A 21,631-nucleotide genomic window follows, 5' to 3' on the forward strand; every position below is an offset into this window, starting at 1 on the left:
TCTCCAGATTTATTAAAAACGAAACCACAAGTCTGACAAAAATCCCGTTTCCGTCAAATCTACAGAGAACAGCCTCAGAAACTGAAATAAATACCACAGTCAGAAATAAACACTGTGTTCTCTCATATTTATTAAAACCGTGAATCAAAATCAGAGTTCAAACATTCAAATGTTTGACTGTAAGCCCTGTGAGTCTGTTTACACTTGTCTTTCGAAAAGCAACTCTGGGGTGTCTGTTAATGCTGCAACTGTAAAAATTTACATTTCTGAGCAATTTGGGCAATTTACTGGAGATCTGCAAACATCTATAGAGAATACAGATGCAGATGAAACTTTGATCTGCAGCGGGAGTAAGGAGCAGGTGGAGGAGAGCCTGCAGAGAAGAGGAATGAAAGTCAGTAGAACCATCCAAAGCAACAGAGTGCACAAGAAGAAGAGATTGCTGGCAGGCTGGAGGTGCTAACTAGTAGTTATTAATTAAACCTTAACCCTCTGCTGTGATGTTGGTTTGGAGGCCAAGCTGAACATGTTCAGATATTCACTGGAAGCAAGCAGAGGACAGGGGGACAGCTCGGAGTCAGAGAGGCTGAGATGGTTTGCACATATGCAGACGAGGGAGAGAAGACATACTGGAGGAAGGATGATGAAGATAGAACTGCCGGGCAGAAGAAGGATGCTGGGATAGGAGGAGATGGAGGCAGATCATCCGCTGTAACAACGCCAGAAGAAGAAGAAGACTGGAAGTAGTTTGAACGTGAGTGCAAATAACTAAACTGAACACATCAAGTACAAGTATCAGGATTACTGTAAGGTGACAGTAATTTGAATGTTGTGTATTAAGCAAGACTGAATTTAAATGACAAACACAAACTCATGAAACTCCAGCATCTCCTTTTGATTCAGTAAAAAGACTAGATGTTACAATCCTTGATACTTTCAAAATGCCACAAAGGTCATAACCAACCAAATCCAGTGTGTGTGTGTGTGTGTTTGTCATGAGGCTATATTCTCCCTCTGTCTGCTGGCAAAGTGTTTACTTCTTCTTCTGCAGAACAAAGACGGTAGTGTGCGCGGTCAGCCCACCGCTGCTCTTTGCAGCTGCACACAGACACAGTGATGGTGAGGAAGATGGTGCTGATGGTGATAAAGGAGTACAGTACTGATCGGCTCACAAGGACCAGTAAACTAAAACTGCAAGCAGTGACAGCTGTAACCCAACAAGAGAAAGGGCATCATTTTTATGATTTAGTCTTTATAAACATTCACTTTTTTGTGGTGTTTTGGAGTCTATTCAGAGTTGAGGATGTTGAAAACACAAAATTTAGAATTTTTTTTTAAGACAGAATCAAACAGCAGATTAAGATGAATTTGAATCTTTACCAAACCTCTTTGAGTGAAAAAGATTGACTCTGAAACAACACTGCAAGAACAACAACCTTCATGCTGTGTGTGTGTGTGTGTGTGTGTGTGTGTGTGGTCCTCCGTTAATATTTTCATCCCGTTACAAAACTTCCCTTCAAACCGCCTTTGCGCTTGAAACGGTCATCCCGAGGAAGATGAGGAGGACAAGGAGGATGAAGGAGACAATGCCACATTTTCAGCATTTTTCATGTTTCACACGAACGCAATCTGTCCCTGTTGGTCCCTGAGCAGCAGCAGCACAAAGATTTATTCTTCACTGAACCGTGTTAGAGACACAGGAAGAAACTGTGATAATCTGCAGTCTGCCGTCTCTTAGTGGTAAGAGTCAGAAAGTGCAACAACATCGAAATTAAAAGAAAAAATATTTTATTATCATTCAAAAGGTTTAACGCAGACTGTATGTTTTTATAATGCTATTAAATTACAACAATCCAATTTATAGGCTAATATCCATCACAAGAAATTCATAAAACTGCAACCTGTAATCTATTTTAAGCAAATAAAATATGAGAAATTAACAAATATTCCCCCCAAATATTATGAATAAACAGAATCATTTAATTAATAACTAACGTTAAATATCAAATGAGGTTTAATTCCATATCAAACCATTATTTGTATAAAACATATAAAAAGAGGTACAGTGAGCAGGTTCGAGCCCCAGTAAGTTTCCATCCCTTCACTGGGAGCGACACGCTTCATGTGCATCATTATTTATTCACTCAGACGGCTCAGTAAAACATATATATATATATATACTTATTTATTTAATCATGACATATATTATTTAAGTACAGTAATTACTACATAATTATTGCGTTTGGCCAATCAGCAATGTTCCGCTCCTCTTCGCTGACCAATCAGAGAGCAGACGCACTGAGTCATTGGCGAGTCATTGGCGCTTTACCTACAGCTCACTGTCCAGAACCGGGACAGAACCAGCGGCATGTGTTCATCTTAACTCGACTTTTCAAACTTACTGGATGGAGCGGGCCCGGTGAGCACCTGCCTCGCGACAAAGCGGCGGTTGAAATCTCAGAGGTGTTACCGGCGGCTCCACGGAGCGGTCCCGTCATGGCCCACAGCGGCTCCGGGTCGCTGCTGTGCCGGCGGAACGCGCGGCTGGACTCGTTCCTGCAGCGGAAGCTGGAGCGGAGGGTGTACGAACGGATCCGGGCTTACGAGCCGTGCGTGGTGCTGTCCGAGTCCATCAACAAGGTGTACATGCACGTGGTGCTCAGCGACGAGTGCGTGTACCTCACCGAGTACTCGCCACGCACTCTCACGGCAGCCGTTAGCTTCAGGCGCCTGCGTTACATCGAGCTGGTGAGTTTGAACGGAAAAAGTGATTTAAAAAAGTATTTATTTTTGTTTCTACTGCATTAATCCCGCCCTAATTAACCGACACAAAATCCAAAAGCTGTTTTTATTAAACGAAAAAAAAAAAAAAAATCTGAACATGACCTATTATAACCTGATTTTAATAAAGTAAGATACGATGTTTTGAAAAAAAAAATAGTATTTTGCCAATAGATATTTGTTATTATTGAAGAACATAAGTGTAAATACTGTGAAGACTTAAGACGTCGGGTTTTTTCAATAAATGATAAAAAATATATATTTTTTAATATTGATATAAAATCAACAGAAAAACATTCTACCATATTTATTGGATTTTCTATTAAATTGGCGTTTAAGGTAAGTTATTTTTAAGGTAAATAAAAGCAAACTTTTAAAAGAAACAGTACAGAGTTAAAGCACTCATTTCCAGTATTTTTTTATCTTAAATGATGACGTGACTGTTTTAATGTCTGTCATGCATATTGTTGTGCAGACCAAATATTTATCAATGAATCGAGAAAATAAGCATACTGTGTTCATGTCTCGTTTGTTCAGTAAAGGCTCGAAAACTTTAATAGTTAAATCTTAACATTGCATTTGGCAGCTGTGTTGTAATGAGTCTACAGGCTGTGTTCAGGGGGGATTTCTGTCAAAACTGCAACTTGTATTACATCAGGTGAAAGAGGACAAGACAAGGCCTACATTTTGAAGTGGCTGTAGAAGAAAATATCTGTATTTCTTTTAAAAATATTCTCCAGATCTCCAATGGTTGATTCTGCTCATCCAAGTGATTTCTTCAGTCGACTGAAGAAGTCACTTGGATGAGTGACGAAACGTTTCTCCCACTGAAAACGCTACATCCAGATGAACAGAATCAACCTTTGGAGATTAATTTACCTGGATGATTGAGAATGCATCAAGATGAAATAATCTCCAGACTGACATCACAGAGTGGATGTTGAGTCAAGGAAAATCTCAGTTATCTTTGAAACCTAAACTGTGAACAAACCAGAGAAGACAGCAAAACAAAGTCCAAAGGGTTGTGACCTGGTTGTACTTTGGTTGATATTCCTGCAGTGAAGTTCGGCTGAGAGCTAGGGCTGAAGAAGCATCACACACATTTAAATGGCTCTAGCCTTTCGTCTAGCTTTTTTCTGACCAGAGCCGTAAAGGTGAGAATTTACAGTCAGACTTTAAATCTAAACTTCATATTGACGTTTAACTCTTCACGCTTAGGTTTAAAACCAATGTAGTGGAGATATCAAAGATAGGCACGGCTGTGGCACTGATTCAGTCTTTGAGCACTACGGTCACCCCGGTGTGTCGGCCAGAACACCACTTAAGGCCAAATTGTCCCAGAGTATGAAAGAAGGAGGGAGCTTGAGGTTCCGTTTGAGGCACTTTATTGTCACCACTCAATTTCTGGGGCTGTAAACACAGCGGATGTACATAGGTGTGTGTCTCTGTGTGTGTGTGTGGTTTCCTACAAAGGAAATAAACAAGGGAAATAATGATAAATAAAGAGAATAGACAAGTCAAATACTCAAATATAAACATAATACAACATAGTTAACATAATCACATATAAAGATCAGAAAAATATAATACACTTCAAACTGCTCACACTATGTAACTAAATAGCATTAGTGCGAGGTTAAGCAACCGTCAGTACACAGGAACTACTTCCGGTAGTTGTACAAAATAAAAGCGTCCCCCATTATAATCCACTATAATGCTCTTATTGTGAAGGGGAGGCCATACTTCCGGTCAAACTACGTTCGCTATTTTATTAATCCACGTACCTAATTGTTCACTACAAACTCCGCTACTTCAAAGTAAACAATCACAAGCATCACATACAACATACAGAGAAGGTCTGATAACACAGGAATGACATTATGGACATATGAGCGACCGTACATGCGTCAACAAAGCTAACAACGTAAATTAGCATATGAAATGAGGGTGAACTCACGCGTTGCATGCGTGGCCTACCGCTACATTAGCTCCTAAATGGTAACATACTACAGTACTGACACAAACAAAGGCAAAATACAACACAGGTCACTACTTACTTGTCATTTACGCACACATAACATTCCCCAGGAATCAGTGCACCCCCCCGGACCAACACTGCTCATCCGACATTAAACTAGTGATGGGTCGTTCGCGAACGAAATGGCTCTTAGAGCCGGCTCTTTGAGGTGAACGACGCGAGCCGGCTCCTTATCGCGAGCCGTCACGTGGGTTTTTTTTTTTTCTTTCTCTCACCCTCTCTCTCTCTCGCACTTTTTTTCCGCTTCACTCTGCACACGAGCCTTGTGCTTTAGGGCGGTAGTTACACTCAGTAGCACAGGAACAGAGCCAGAGGGAGAGAGAGAGAAAGAGAGCCAGGGACAACAACGTCACATTAGAAAGGTATAGTAATCATCCACAACTATTTTCAGTTGCTGATGATAAAGGATTCAGAAAGTTTATTCATGCGGGCCCATATGACAGAGAATATGCATCTTCTGTTTGTTTTCATATTTTAATTTATATTTAATTGTGTTATGGTTTGCAGCATTTTGTGTTGTTTCATTTTAAATTTGTTTAAAAGGAAAAAGCTGAAAATGTAAATAGTTAAAAGTTGAAATGTGAATAGTTGATTTTTGTATTATATGTAGGGATGGGTATCGTTTAGGTTTTATCCGATACCGGTGCCAAACCGGTACTTTTGAAACGGTGCCGGTGCTTAAACGGTGCTCAAACCGGTGCTTAAAGAATGGAGAACACCAACTTTGTCCAAAAACCTCTCATGTTCAGCTGCTTTTTTGTAAAAAGATAACAATGTTAGCCTTTTCTGCAGCTATGGGGCATATATGGTATCACTCTCAGCTGGAAGCAGTGCTTAAACAATGGAAAAAACACAAACTTTATCCAAAAACCTCTCATGTTTAACTGTTTTCCACTTTTTCTTTGGTCATTTTAGCCTTTTTGGCCAGGGTGAAGGGAGTATCTGCCATCAAACAAGAAGACAGCCGCATGTAGCTATGATGATGTTTGCTAGTTCACATTACATGCATTAATTTAATAACGTGGTTAGCCTACTCAACGTAAATTACACACGAACAACATTACGCTACTCACGCAGAGAAGAACGGCTGCTGCTGCCATCATCATCCGTCATCATTTCTGCTACACTGGCAGGGCTAGGGGCCAGGACTCTATTCTTTGGGTTTTTGGGGGATGTTGCTCCGGGTCCGATAACTGGCAACCCACCCGCAGTAGATGTGCACGGAGTGAGGTCTCGCAGCAAGCTATCAAATACGGCGCATTTCTCGGCTTTTAAAAAGAACGCTATGCGTCGCCAGGTGTTTCATCGGATTTGAGGTGTTACCTCCTTTGACAGTATCACAGTATCAGCTTAAAGCACTTGTTGCAGGCTGCTGAGTTTGCATATTTTGCGGTGAAGTACAGCCATACATTTGACCGGTCCTCCTTGGGCATTTTTAATCTGTAGCTCTGCTCTAAAAGAGCGTACGTACCTGGACCCGCCTACTATCCTCGGAAACGTAAAATGATTGGCTAGAATCTAAAGTGTATCACAGCTCAGGAAAAAAAAGCACCGAAATAAAGCACCGAAATGTGCGCTGCTTTTCGGTCTGGTTACTACCGTTTATGTCAGAACCGGTGCCATCATGGCACCGGATACCGGTACCCATCCCTAATTATATGATTTATTTATTACATTTTATGTGGAGTGAATAAATAAAAGTATATTTACGGTGGCCCCTACAGGCAAAGCACATACAAACTTCAAATCACGTACGAACTCTGAAGCACGTACAAACTCCAAAACACGTACAAACTCCAAAACACGTAAAAACACGTACAAACTCCAAAACACGTAAAAACTCCAAAACACGTACAAACTCCAAAACACGTAAAAACTCCAAAACACGTAAAAACACGTACAAACTCCGAAGCGCGTAAAAACTCAGAAGCACATAAAAACTCAGAAGCACATAAAAACTCAAAACACGTACAAAAGACAACAGAAGTGCTCCAGGAGGCTAGGGCGCAGTGTTGAGCTTTTGTTACCTAGTGGCTACACAAGCCAGCAAGTACCAACGACCGGATTTGGTGTGTGGTAGTAACAGGTAAATGAACTTTTTTTTAAATTATTTGAATATATATGAGTGCCTGTGTATAAATACACAAACAATACACACATGCTTTCAATTGTGTAATTTAAGTGATCTAGTAGCTCTGCTTTGGAAGTTCAGTTCATGCTAGAAATGTGTTTTGGAGTTTGTACGTGTTTTGTCCCTAGGGGCCACCGCATATATTTATATATAAACATATATAAATAAAACCACTTTTTTTTTACGTTAGTAATTCCTTTTGTGCATAATTTTATATTATTGTTAATAATAAATTAATTAAAGCAACAAAACAACCTGAAGAGCCGGTTCGGAGCCGAAAGAGCCGGCTCTTTTTAGTGAGCCGAACCGAAAGAGCCAGATCTCTAAAAAGAGCCGGAAATCCCATCACTACATTAAACTGCCCACCTTACTAACCGGATGATGTCACTAGAAGGTGGGCTGGCCCAAACTGACAGAAGACTGAATATTAAATGAACTTATATAAACTTATAAGCACCAGTAAAACTATTCTATGAACTTTGGGGCCTTTTATACAACCAAGCTCCAGATTTTTTAAGAACATTTAGAGATAAATATGGATGAAGTTTGCAGTTTATAATTAGGACCCCATAGATTTCTATTATTTTTGACTTGTGACATCTTTAAAGCTGAACCCAATGAGGTAATTAGTGGATCTTTAGAGCTAGTTCTATTAGCAGAATATGTTAAAGCTCAATTTTTTCTGTCTAATTTGACAGTAAACTGAATAAGTTTAGGTTTTTGGAGACTTAACTGACATAACCTTGAGTGACAGCCAAAGCACGACTAAAGCACGTTAGATTACATGCATGTCACATGGTGCGTTCACTGACTAACTGGCTTCTGCTGATTAATCCCTGTTAAACTCTTCAGATTACACACGAGTTAGTTCGATTTATAGGTTTCACTTCTCACCTTTACTGCTGATGGCGAGAACAAGAGCGTAACACCTGCTCTGGTTTGCATATTTCATGTCTTCTCATACTGAGCTGCACTGAGCCTCAGAGCACCTGAGTTGCAGGAAGCCTGGAAACCAATCATGGAGCAGGACTCAGGTATGATTAACAGCTGTCAGTAATGTTGGTATGTACTTATTGTTAGGGCTGCCCATGTGACCATTTCAAGTACTTCATGTATATCAACCTGCCAAAGAGCAGCAGAAACAGCACAGACAAACCGTTAATGAGGAAGCCGTTATCCTCAGATTTTAATTAAACTTTAAAAGCTTAAAATAGTTCCAATGCCACATAATACAGAGCTGCAATACATGCAGCAAAAGTCGCGCCGAGCCTCTAACTTCATCTCGTTATGTCAGAGGTTTAACTCGGCCCTAACAGAGTTAATCCCATCTGCATTAACTCTAAGATTACCACCTGATGACCTGTGCTGGCCTCTCCATGGCCTTAGCACCACCCTTTAGCCACTTTGTGGAGGATCCTCAGAGCACTGGGAGCCGTCTGAGTGAATAAATAATGATGCACATGAAGCGTGTTGCTCCCAATGAAGGGATGGAAACTTACTGGGACTCGAACCTGCTCACTGTAACAAACAGAAATCAGGTCTTTTGTAACGCGATCTTTGGCAAACGCAAAATTAAAGCCGCTCAGAAGATGAGACGTGCTTTATTCAAGTTCCCGTGACAAAGCAGCCGGCAACATATTCAATGCAACATTGAAAAAGCAGTTAAATAAATTAGAGTCACTCAATAAAATAAAATCTGACAAAATACAATCCAGAAGTTTTGACCCACTCTTGATTTCTTTGTATTTTATAGATGTTTCTGCTGTTTTTTTAAGTGCTCTTTAGCTGCTTCTCCAGGCTTTCAAAGTAACTATGATCCAAGCATAAAAAAGGATCTTAACTCAGATGAACCAGTGTTGTCTCCACACATAACAGAATATTAGCAAAGAACCAGTTTACTATTTTATGACAAGAGCAGTGTGTCATAAAAAACACAATCATTCTTTCTGTCATTTAGTTGCCAAAGATGACACAGTTTCACAGGCACAAAATAATATTTTTACAACAACAACATTATTCACAAAGATCTGTTAGCTGAAAACTTAGATTTAAAATCTATCTTTAGCAGATGATCAATATCCATGAAAAATATGAGAGGAGGACCTGGACCTTCAGCTGATCAGCTGCTGATCACTGAAGCCTCATCAGAAAAGGTCTCAGTGGAAGAGCGGCTGTCAAGAAGCTGTTCTTAAGGAAGGGAAACAGAGAAAAGGTTGATTATTAAAATGACACAAGAACTGGACTGAAAATTGTTGAACCAGATCTGAGGGAGAGATGAGATGTTGTCAGGAGGGAAAAACACACAGTAGAGTGATATCAGTCATGGATCGGACCCCCCAGTGCCCGGACCTCAAGATTACTGAAGTAGTGTGGGATTATCCTACATCCTTTTATTACACACAGGATCAAAATCAGTCTACAGCAGATGATCAATATCCATGAAAGACGTGAGAATACCCACTATAAGTGCACAGTATATATGTTCAAAGGTTGTATATGGCACAAAATATAAACATTATCTTTATTTAATCTTGTTATTCTGTAAATATCCGATTTTATTTTAAGGGCTGAAACTTATGATAATGTATAGATTCATCTTTTTATTAATAGTTTGATTAATAGTTTCTACAAAACCAAAATTTGCTTGAAAAATAGTCAATCATCAGAATCGATGAGCTAATGTCAGTTTTCTGTCGACTCGTTTCTGCACCGCTTGGTTTTGTCTTATTTCTGATTCTGCTCCCTCATATTGTCACATTTTATAATCTTTACAGCATTGTGTTTTTTACAGGTGAACGACCTCCCAGATTTCCTCAGTGGGAAGCATCAGGAACGCTGCCAACACATACGGATCGTCTACGTCACCGGAAAACCTGCAGCGAAGCAACGCAATTGGTTAAAGAGAGACAAGAAAGAAGGCCTTCCTCCTGCAGCCCCGTCCTCTCGCAGAAACAGCCACTGTTCTGAAATAACAAGCGCATTACAAGGTAACTGAGACAGTTTATGTGATTTAATGATGCTACGCAATGATATCAGACTGAAGTTTATGCTTTTTGTAAGACGCGTCAGAGACATGTGGAATGGTCTCTTCAGAGATTTGATCCTTTGGAAAGACACCAGTGAGGTTTATGTGTCGTCTTGTTTCTTTATCTGTAACTCTAGCCATCCTGTGTGTCCATTTCCTCCACAGGATTTTCCACAGAGAGGTGAGTAAAACACAGATACACTTCAGAAGCATGTTTTATTTTAGGATACTCACACATAAAGGCTTTTAAGTCCTCCCTGCAAACACATTACGTAATGCCAGTGTTGAATTTGGTTATAATCATTTTAGAAGCTGCAGAGTGTGCAGGAGTGAGGCAGACAGTGAAAGTTTATGTGTGGGATACTTCAACACTGTAATGTGGTTGTCTGTTGTGAACTTGTTAACAGCTGAGCCACTTTACCTGAGTATGTAATGACCACCTCAGTGTCTCAGGTAGCTCATGACTTATTTACTCCAGGGACTAGTTTACCTGCTGCTCATTAACATGTTCACAGAGTGACTCCAGTGTTGCTCCTCAATATCACACCTGCAGTGCTTCATCCACACACCAGGCAGCAGGTAACATCCACCTGGTACTGCTGGTCCATCATTTATCCTCTTTCAGCAGAATGTGCCCACTGATGATTGAAATGTAGAGATGTGTTTTCCAAACACGTATTTATAAATTCCCACAGCAAGAGAACCTGCTGGTTCGCTGCTGGACAGTTTGCATTTTTACTTGGTTGCATGCGGGGCTCCGATCCTCCTTGAGTTCTTCTGTGAATGAGGCAGGAGATGGAGGGAGGAAGGAACAGATTTACTGTCACCGAACTGTTGCCTGGTAACGACGAAGCGCTGTAAAACAGACGCAAACAGCATAAAATGTAAAAGCTGTCTCACGCTAATGTTCCCTGCTGCTCAGCTTTGCTCACCCCCGGTAGGTCATTAAACGTACACACTTTTCTTTCACTGCCACTCCCAAACCTTAGACTGCTTGTAAAGTTGAACCTAAGGATGAGCTGACAGCGTGAAGTCTCAGGAGCACGACTATCATGACTGTGTGAATCTACCTGAGAGCTCTTTCTGTTTTTAAGCTGCAACATTTGTGCAGAAAAACAATAAAGAAGTTCTGAGACCATGAGGCCTGCAGAGGGAACTATCCCAAAGCAAAGCATATTTTAGAGGCTTATTTGGCTCTAGTGTGACGTTAATTTACTACATGAACCTTGTGTTGTGTTCAGGTAGACTTCAAACTAGCAACCGAGACCATTAGCTGATCAGGAAGGTGTTTTTAATTGTTTTGTGCAGCTGGAATACGACATGAAACTCACACAGTTGATGATGCAGACACTTCACAGAAACCATAAACCTGATGTCTGCGCTGTTTCTTCTCTCCAGCAGCCAATGGAGGAAGGAGGAGCTCCCCCCAGTGTTAAAGCACACCCGCTCAGCCTCGTGCCCGAACCCAGAGACTCTCGGCCTCACAAGAGTCCCGCAGCCTCCCCCCTTTTACTCCCCCTTAGTCTCACCTGCCTCATCGCCATTGCTCTCAGAGAAAAGCCTGAAGACCCTCGAGAGTGGTCAGGTATAAACGTGCGGTTGTTCCGATGAAGATCTACTCAAATTCAATTTGAAGTAACTTAGACAAGGGTCACACGTCTCTGTAAATTTGGTCGAGCTCTGTTTCCTGTCATGAACCCGCCGCTGTGCTGTTACAGTTACAAAGGAGGATCGGTTCGGTCCTGTCACGCCTGCTGAGACGAGGCTGCATGGACAGCGAGGAGGAGTGGGAGGCGGAGCTCCACCTGTACGCTGTCTCAGAGACGTCCAGACTTTACCTCCACCTGCAGAGCTTGTGGAACAGCTTCAGTATTGTGAGTGAAGACTGAATAGTATTTAACACATTGACTGTTAGCTTTAGAAATGTTGTGGTTATTTATATGAAAGTGGAGCTTAAAGGTGCCCTGTGGATTTTTGGAGTAGATAAGTAAATGTCACAGTGTGCAGGTTATACAGAGCGTGTCCTGTGTAATGATATGGACTTTAAATGCAGTCACAGAAAACAGGGATTAACTTTTGTATATAACAAAAGGCAAGCTGTTTGTTACATACACACAGAAAGGTAATGAGGGAAGTGGAGATAGCTGGGAGAACAAAACACAGCTGAGCTAAATCACAGAGGATGAGACAAAAGAAGCAAAACTGAAAGCAAACACAAGGAACAACTATCAAAATGAAGCAGGAAGTGAGGCACAACTGAAAGGGGGACGAGAAAGACAAAAGGACAGAATGGGAGCACTAAAGGGAACTAATCACCCTAAAGTGATCTGTAACTACACTGAGAACTAGTTTAGTTATAACGATAAAGAACTAATACCAAGAACCAGAAGATCAGAAAGGCTCATAAACACAAAGAAAATACAAAATAAGAAAAAACAGGAAGTATAAAATGAAAAAGTATAAAAGTATAAAACATGTGTCTGATGGTGTACTCGCTCAGATTTCTGAGGTGTGTGTGTGTGTGTGTGTGTGTGTGTGTGTGTGTGTGTGTGTGTTCAGAGGTCCACCCTTTTGTTAGATCCGCTCTACATAAGGAGGAACTGCGTTTCATTGTCTGCTCCTGCCATCAGGTAATAAACTGTTCTGTGCAGACTGCAGACACACAACTTCCTGCTTGTCCAGTCAGAATAAAGGTCACAGGTCAGTTTGTTACTGTGGAAACAGAAATCATTCACTCATAGAATACACTGGACATAGCCACTGTGACGGCACCCACTGGTTTTGGACTCCACTCTACTGATTAGTGCTGCGGATGCTCTCTGAGACTGAAGCCGAGGCGTCCTGGAGTAGCTGTAGATTACAGTATGGTAGCTCCCCCACAAAGCTCCAGCTCAGTGACTGCAGTTAACTGAGGTGAAGCCTATCAGACAGCTGGCAGCTACAGCTGCCTGCATCAGCCACGCATAATCATGCAGAAGTTCACATTCAGGAGAACTGCACCTCTTTTGCATCAGCTCCAGGTGTTTCACTGCACATTTAATATTTGCAAACACGTACATTTGTTTAGTTTACATTTGAGTGGAGCTTAAATAATGAGACCATGAAATATTTTTAATGAACTGAAATATTATTTTATCTTGGCTGTGCTGAGCTGTAGCGCTCATATTCCAATATAAAGATTTATATAAAAACATTTCCAGAGATTTCGACCTGCTCTGAGAAACCTCATCTGAGCCCTGAAGGTTCATCACAGCGGGCTGTGACGAGTTTAGGCTCATTTAAACTTGTTATTGCTAACAGGCTCAAACGTCGGTGTTAATGTTGATGTTATATTTAAGCTGGGAGCGGACGGCTCACCTGTTTGGCCAGCTGAGCTCCGAGCTCCTGCAGGACGGGATCAGCGTGGAGAGTATGTACCTGCTGCTGCAGGAGCTGAGGACCGCTGCGCACCGCAGCGTTACGCTGCGCCGGCTCTTCTGGAGGGTAAGGTTTATAAAACCTGCTCGGCACTGTGTGTTTGACGTACAGAACGTGCCTGTGAGTTGCAGTGAATGACTCATTTTCTGTTTTCCAGTCCAGTGAGGTGTGTACTTTCCTGCTCTGCACTCTGGAGGGATGTCTTCACGGCCGCCAGAGCCTCAGTGGACTCTACACAGCAGATCAGCTCTTGTAAGCCCCTTAGCAGGTGTTCATAGCTCCACAGAGGCGAGATTTCAGATTCATTAAGGTGTTTCTCTGGCTGTATTCAGCGTGGCGATTACAGAGATGATGTGCATTATTTCACAGCTGTTTCCAGAAAGTGGGTTTTGTGAAAACTTCCGATTTTTGAAGCCTGAGATGAGGGAAACTGAGTTTTCTTTAAACAAGCTAACTTAAACTTAGTTTGCATTAACAGCATAACACACTGTGAACCTAACCTGCTCACTGGCAGGTTTCCTCTCTCTGCCTTCTCCTGTCGAACCTGAAGCAGTTTCACCTCCTCATTCATAAAGCAGATAATAAAGAACATGTAAAGAGCTGAAGTTTACATTATAGTCCCACTAATGTTCGCACTTATCGGTACTGAGGACAGGTCCTGTTATTGTTGCGTGCGGTTATACCAACAACAACAGTATTCACAGGATTCAGTTTGTTCAGGAACAAATCCAGAGTGAGTGGATGAAGACCGCAATATTACCTAAAACACTGAAAGAATCTGCGACTGTGATAATATTTATAGTAACAATATAATAACTAACTGCAGGTCATATCTTCCTTGCTGTGTGTTGCTATGACGATGATGATAAGCATGTGACTGAAGCTCTGCTGTTTGTGTTTCAGACTTAGCTCTCTGATCGTTGACACGCTTGCCATCATGTTCAGAGAGACGGAGGTCGAAGCTGCCAGACTCAGCCTGCTCTCTGCCAAAAAGTAAACAGAACACAGTGTATGTTTGTTCCTTTCGCAAAACAGTCCTCATTTCAGGTATGTTGAAATATCTGTTGGCAGCTCCTGTAAAGGCCTAAAAGGAGCTTAGATTGGAATAAAGAGATTTTCTATGTATCTACAAGTGAGGGATCCACATCTAAGGCAGTCAGTACACTAACTGAGACAGTGATGATACACAATGACACAGAGGACTACAGAACTACTCGAAGGGCTTAGGATCAAAATGAAATGAATACTGGACACATTAAGTTAAATGGGAAGAGAACACTGGCATATCACACGAGGCTGAAGTTCAGGGTTGAGTTCATAACATCCACTAAAGAAGTGGCGAGTAAACATCAGTTGTTTTTTTAATCACATATCAGGAGTAAATCGTCCGAGTCATTGGAGGCAGTGCAGAAACCAAAGTACCAAAGTTAAAATGCCGAGATATGAGATCCCCTGTACTGCTGAAGTTTAGGATTTCTGCCTTTTTGAAGAGGATGTGGTTACAAAGAAGACTGGTGTCTTTGTGAAATATTATAAAAGAAAAATTCTTGTAAAAACTGGTATAAATCTGAATCATACAGGCTTGAACGATAGATGGATAATGATGCCAGTGTGATGGAAAAAACTGAATTCAGTCTGAGCTCCAGAGGAGTCTTTACTTATTTTTTTTTTTTCTGTATTAAAATGAGAGAAATGTACACTGATTCATGGCTTATAGACTGATGTGTCTCCAGTGTGTTTGTGAGGTTTATCTATTAACAATAGTAAATAAAAAGTGAGAAAATAATAAATGTGATTATTCACAGGGAGATTTTCTATCATTTCTTTGGTTGCAGCTGGAGCTGCTTTCCTTTGTTGTAGTCTGGTGAAACCGAGAGAAGAGTTATAAAGCTCATTTCCAGATGTTAGCACACCTTCCCTTTTCTGCATTAACTGTTGTCTTCCTGCAGAGGTGCTCTGGCCTCCCGAATGCTGCTTGCCTTAATATGTGACCCTCAGCCACAAACTCACAGCGGAGGATTTCTGACGTACGAGGTGAGCTGCTCTCTGCTCACATCAAGTGTCTTTCATGTGCCTTCGATGCATTAAACCTTGTGCCTCTTACAGCTTCAGGCCTTACTCGCTGAGTATCTGGACACCGCCGCCTCTCTGCTCTTTGAACTGCTGCTCGTAGGCCACGTGGTGAGTTTGATAAAGCGTACAACGGGGGCGCTTCTCAGCTGTGAGTAAAATGTGTTTATGCAACACCTCAGGCTCTCCTGGGAATTACAAAAACTAAACAACTGTAACACTGATGAAGCACTAATGAATTAATACACGTCAGTTATTAAGCAGAATATTATTAATCAGAAGATTAAAGAACGGCTACTGAAGCTGATGGTCAGTAATCAATAAATACACACAACACAGAACGCTATTGCAGGTACAATGTATTTAAACAAAACCAAGGAAAAATAACAAGGAAAGAAAAGGAAAAACTTAAATAATTACTCCTGGTGCAGTGGTGCCCGGTTTAAAGTGCACAAAGACAACTAAACAGTCTTGTAGCTTAGATCAAGCAATAATATTCCCCATAAATAACACACCACCAATTCAAAAACACTGGTCCACACTGATGAGAGAAAGTCCATGATTTTTATCTGGGTGTCCATGAGAAATGTCCAAGCGCTATTGTCCATAAACAGCTGAAATGTTGTGTTAAGAATCCTGCTCCCAGCCCTTCGTTGGCTCGCCATCCTTTTTAAACCAGAAAAGGGTCACCTGGCCTACATACATTAAGTTATTCTTATTCTTGTGTACACAGTAGTTCATAAAAAAAAACAGTATATTTAATCAATGAAGACTTATCTAAACAGTTCAACTGCTATATACAGATTGCATAGCTTTAAAACATTTGTTATTTGCTATGATATGGTCCAAGAAAGCTCTGAATATCCACATAACAAGAAACAAACACAGTTTTTGTTAAACTCTTCGTGTTTCAGACCAGCAGGTGTGTCTCTGCTGACAACTTCCTGTCTGTCGGTTGGATCCTCAGAGTCCTGCAGCCTCATCCCCACCTGGTAAAGGTCTCATCAGATTTAACTGTGATTTCTGTCAGAATGATAAGAATTACTCAAACGCTGACCCTCTCCGTCCCCGCAGCTCTCCTTCATTGGTTACCAGGTCCAGCAGGTGGTGTTGGTTCTGACGGGCCTGCAAGTGTCGGTCCCCAGTCCCGTTCAGTCCGTCCTGCTGTTCCAGCGCCTCCACCTCCTGCTGGCCTGTCTGCAGTACAACAGCCAGCTGGCTCAGCACCTGCGGTCGTATTTCAGAGAGGAGTTCAGGTATGCTCAGGACAGCCACGACAGTCACTAAGTACATACGTGCTCACGTTAACTTCTTATTATAAAGAAGAAATGTGTAAATGCTCCAAAGTCTGACAGCTCAGATCTGTTTCGGTCCTGCAGATACTCTGTGATGCCGTCGGGCTCTGAAGTGAAGCTGCCACCTCACTATCCTATCAGCCGACCCACTCTGAGACTTGTCGAGCACATTCGAACTCTTATGCTGCTCAGGTGACTGAACACCAGCGTGCTCCTAGCCTTCACCTTACACACAGGCATCCTCAGGGAAGGAAGCAGGATTTGGAGTCCTCGGGATGCTCGGCTTAAAGTTTCTGGATTATTATTTATCACAGAAATCTTACTGTTAGACAGAGAGATGGAGATATATGCTTGGCCTGTAAAGACTATTTAAATGATGTGCACTCCTAATAACCTGAAGCTGTTTTAAATGCAACTTTTATTTAGTTCTTTACTTGGCTTTCCTAAACACATAATGAAGGAAACACTGTGAGGGACTCCATGGTTTGAAGCTGTCTGCCCATCACCATTTTGATTTCCTGAAGCCAGAAGTTAACTTCTTGGACCGTCTGTTTAACTTTTTATTTCATTCTTTTCATTTTTAACACAGAAAGACAACATTTGCTGATATAGGACCGTTCAGTTTAAAATAATACAAACAAAGCTCCCCCTCAATTCAACTTCTTTATATAATTTTGGTTCTTTTGGCTAAAATAGATGTTAAAATGTTTTAGTCCACACATATTAGTCTTACTGGGCAATAGCTAGTACAGTGCATAGTAGAGCAGGGCGATATGACCAAAAATATTTATCACGATATACATTTGAAAATTTGCGATAACGATATAACTGACGATATAATTGACACTAGACAAAATACTTTACAACTCCACAACTTTATTAGTGCAAAAAAAAAAATCAATGTATTTTCACTTAAACAAGCTGCTGTTTTTTATGTGCATTAAACTTATATAAGAATTTAACAGTGCAAATGCAAATTCCTTGCTAACAGTTTAACCAAAAGGCATTTCCAGTGGAAATTGGCCGACATATCCTCAGCATAACCATGTATAATATCCACAAAACTTAAAAAGTGGTTATACACACACAATACGGTAATATTATGTTGAAGCACAGTACGTATTACTCCGCGAGGCTCCTGCCTACGATAGCAGTAATTCTCCGACAATCCATCAAGTGGTGCGGCTTCGTAGCTTAGCAAAGTCGGACTAAAACATTAGACAGATTTTCGAGCGCCGTGTACCACATAAAATTGTTTCGAGGTCAGTAAACACAACCAGAATTAATAAATAAGGCGCACAGGATTATAAGGGACACTGTCGATTTTCAGATTTTAAGTGTGCCGTATTTTCCAAAAAACACGGTAATAACGACGGCCCGCTAGCATGCTCTACCAAAAATAGTGCTTTGTTGTGTATCTGACGGACGAAAGCTAAACCAGTTCCACACCACTGAAGTTCTCGCATTTTTACAAACCAATTCTGGTTCATCCGTTTCATTTAACGATCCGCTTTCGCCCTCCTCATTTTCCGTTGCCGCCATGCTTTTCCTGCCATGTGCGTATGAAAACAAAGGCACTGCGCACGCGCGTTTACCCATATTCTATTGCGATATTTCATTTTCTTATCGTTGCCCAACATTATACCGCTATTACCGTGAACGGTATGATATGCATAGGATCTTTTCCTTCCTTATGCATGACTGTAATAATTGCATCCAGCCATGATTTTGGCGGCTCTCCTGAGTTTAGTGTAGAGTTACATACTTTGCATAATATGGGGGTTTATTTATTGTTTTTAAATTTAGCATTGACTCTTTTATTTTATGTCAGCTTCTGTGATAGGTACTACTAATTTAGTTTATTCCATCATTGATATTTTAGCCAATTTAAGGGGTTTAAGGAACTCAAATTTTTTTGTTTCTGAGGTTTTTGTGCTTCCTCCTTTACAACTGTCTGTAATATTTTACATAAGTATTGAATATTTCTTTAGTTTGAGTTTCATTTCTGGATTTCTGATCTTAGGAACTGTGCTTTTCTGAGCTGAAAGGTCAATAACAGTTTTTGTCTGTGAAGGTTCTCAGTCATCCAGGTCATCGTAGTCAAAGGAGCTTGCAAAGAAAAGCGTCTGGACTTCTTTAAGTTGCTTGAAGACGTTTCACCTCTCATCCGAGAAGCTTCTTCAGTTCTAAGGTCAAATGGTGGAGAGTCCCAGATATAAACCTAGTGGGAGTATCCCCCCACAGAGGGACAAAAGGACCCCCTGATGATCCTCTAATCGCCTGAGCCAAGGTGTGAAACTGGGTGTGGGTCCCAATCAGCCAGAGTTTCGGGTGTGTTCATTGTGAAACCTCGCCCCACCTTATCATGCGAATTCCTGAGGTCAGATGGCCCAGGATGTGAGTGGGCATCTATGTCCACTGTGAGCGACCATCTTTGAACAGAGGCGGGGGTTTACGACACCAACTCTCTGCCATCTATAATCCAGTTTTGAGATCCCTTCCCAGACGCTTTAACGCCCACTCACATCCTGGGCCATCTGACCTCAGGAATTCGCATGATAAGGTGGGGCCAGGTTTCACAATGAACACACCCGAAACTCTGGCTGATTGGGACCCACACCCAGTTTCACACCTTGGCTCAGGCGATTAGAGGATCATCAGGGGGTCCTTTTGTCCCTCTGTGGGGGGATACTCCCACTAGGTTTATATCTGGGACTCTCCACCATTTGACCTTAGAACTGAAGAAGCTTCTCGGATGAGAGGTGAAACGTCTTCAAGTAACTTAAAGAAGTCCAGACGCTTTTCTTTGCAAGCTCCTTTGAATAACAGTTTTTATTAATATATCTGAGACCCTCTTCTGCCTTGTATGGTAGTAGCTCATCTAATTGTTGTCTAGCTTCTTTTAGCTTTTTAAATGTATATTATTGATGTTCTCTCTCTAGTCTTTTTATTTTATCTTTAAATTGTCATTTGATCTTATATTCATTTTCATAATAACTGGGCTCTGGTCAGAAACAATGATTGATTCAATTGTCATCTGTTTTATCCTATACATGTCGTTTTTTGACATGAAAAGTCTATTGTTGGGAAATCAGTTTTACCCCGGTTCTTTTTTATTCCTCGAGCATCCAGAGACGGCACCGGACTCAGTAGTTATTTCACAAAACCTTTATTCATCTTCATTTAAGCATGCATTCTTCTAGAAGGGAAGACTTGCCAGGCCTGTGTCCCTCTGCAAAATCTTCACTCCTTTGTTAGTTACTGCCAGCTTTATAGAGGTGACCCCATCAGAAAACCCCCACGGTGTGCTGCAAACTCTGTGTCTATGTGAGTGCACGTGAGTGAGTGTATGCGCGTACCTGTGTGTATGTGTGAGTGCACGTGAGTGAGTGCGCGTGTGGATGTGTGTGCGTAACAGTTAAAACACTATGTGCGTATATCTCTATGTACGTGCCTTCCTGAGGGTCATAAAAGTCCATCTCCCTTCCAAACCAAAGTTATTTAGTTACAAACTTTGAGACTCCCACCCAGGCATGCCCTGAGGAATTTCCACTCAACATTAACCTCTCTTTATCTCACTTTCACAGTTCAAACTGGGGGAGGGTCTCCTAGAAATCTACTCCTAAGTTTATGACACACTCAGGCCTTTATTACATCGAGGGCAGTGACAGTGTCTCTACAATAATTCTACATTCTAACACATTTCTAAACTCTAAAATAGGTACACATATCTTCACTATCCTTGTGTACCTTCCATGTATTTGGGACACGAATGTAAAATTTCTGTTGTTAGGATGAAAATGACACCAGACATCCACCAGTTCCAGTTCAGTCATCATACCTAGTAGGTCATTTTGGAATGAGGTTTTATTATTACCAGTAATATGTCTAGTTTAGTCTTCAGAGTACAAATTAAAATCTCCTCCCCTAAGTATAATTCCTCCTCCTTTATCTGCCACAAAAGGTGCAATCCCTTTTAAAAAGTGCAGTCTTCATTTTGGGCATACACATTTAAAAATTTTTTCTCTTGATTGGGTTAATGATTCTGCTTACATTATAATTTACAAAATGTAAATAAGTCATAATCTCTTTACAATAATATATGCTGCCCTTATTTAAACAATAAACATATTTAACTGTCTAACAATGTGTTGACAGCTCCGTGCCCCTCTTTCTCTGCAGCGCATTTTGACTTTGAGTTCCTTCAGCAGCCTCTGTTAGTGTTGCAAAGGTCTTCTCTGTGGTATCCAATTTAATTTTCACTTCTGCCAGGTACAGACATTTCGCCTGCACTTTCTTTTTATTTTAGTTGTTTTATGATTTCGTGAACCTTAGCTCTTTTCTTTTCTACATTGGGAGTGTAGTCTTGATCGAAGAAGATCCGTTTATCTTGGAAGAAGACCTGTCTCTGGCTCCATGCTTGCTCTATAATCTTATCTTTTATTGCTGCATTGAGGAACGTCACTATCATTCTTGAAGTAGCTGTTTCACAAACCTGACCGTATCCTTTCCTTCACTTCCTTTTGAGATCCTAATATTGTTATGTCTCAATCTGTTCTGGAGATCCTTGCACTTTGCTGAGAGATCCATATCGCGGTGAATCAAGTATTGCAAACCCCTTTGGTGTCGCATGACTTTGAGCCATACTGACACTTTTCTTTTTATGTGTCTAGTTGGCTTGAGTCGCTAGCATTGGTGTTTAAGCTAGCTGGACTCTATGGTCTCTGTTTATCTTCTCGTCTTTTCCAGGTACCTTTAAGAGTTCTTTCTCTCGCGGCTTTACGTATTTTGTTGTTTTATTTATTTAACTGCCTATTACGTATAATAGCTACTTGTTTTCTCGTTGTCTGGCGGGCAACCATGGCTTCACCTGA

General features: G+C 41.1%; 1 protein-coding gene across 2 annotated transcripts; it reads left to right on the plus strand.

Moving 5' to 3' along the window:
- Nucleotides 1-2,316: 2,316 nt before the first annotated feature.
- On the plus strand, nt 2,317-21,576 carry c17h12orf56 (chromosome 17 C12orf56 homolog). Of its 2 annotated transcripts, none has more exons than XM_084909181.1 (14): nt 2,317-2,748; nt 9,742-9,937; nt 10,141-10,156; nt 11,377-11,560; nt 11,694-11,849; nt 12,535-12,605; nt 13,314-13,458; nt 13,550-13,644; nt 14,296-14,385; nt 15,342-15,426; nt 15,499-15,573; nt 16,377-16,454; nt 16,537-16,718; nt 16,842-21,576. In XM_084909181.1, exons 1-14 carry the CDS (start codon nt 2,497-2,499, stop codon nt 16,951-16,953), a joined length of 1,737 nt encoding a protein of 578 aa, XP_084765307.1. In that variant the 5' UTR covers nt 2,317-2,496; the 3' UTR covers nt 16,954-21,576. The 2 variants fall into 2 exon arrangements, with proteins under 2 accessions (XP_084765307.1, XP_084765306.1); XM_084909180.1 differs by having other exon boundaries at nt 11,374-11,560; nt 16,842-21,575.
- The last annotated feature ends 55 nt before the right edge of the window (nt 21,577-21,631 follow it).

The sequence above is a fragment of the Perissodus microlepis genome, chromosome 17 (assembly GCF_051167445.1).
Source record: "Perissodus microlepis isolate ML-2025 ecotype Zambia chromosome 17, ASM5116744v1, whole genome shotgun sequence".
Classification (NCBI taxonomy): domain Eukaryota; kingdom Metazoa; phylum Chordata; class Actinopteri; order Cichliformes; family Cichlidae; genus Perissodus; species Perissodus microlepis.

Bases quoted from the DNA above. Each gene is read 5' to 3' on its own strand.
- c17h12orf56 (XM_084909180.1), top strand. From the start codon at position 2,497: ATGGCCCACAGCGGCTCCGGGTCGCTGCTGTGCCGGCGGAACGCGCGG. The intron at 13,645-14,295 runs GTAAGCCCCTTA...TTTGTGTTTCAG, and splicing joins TACACAGCAGATCAGCTCTT to ACTTAGCTCTCTGATCGTTG. The intron at 15,574-16,376 runs GTGAGTTTGATA...TTCGTGTTTCAG, and splicing joins TGCTGCTCGTAGGCCACGTG to ACCAGCAGGTGTGTCTCTGC.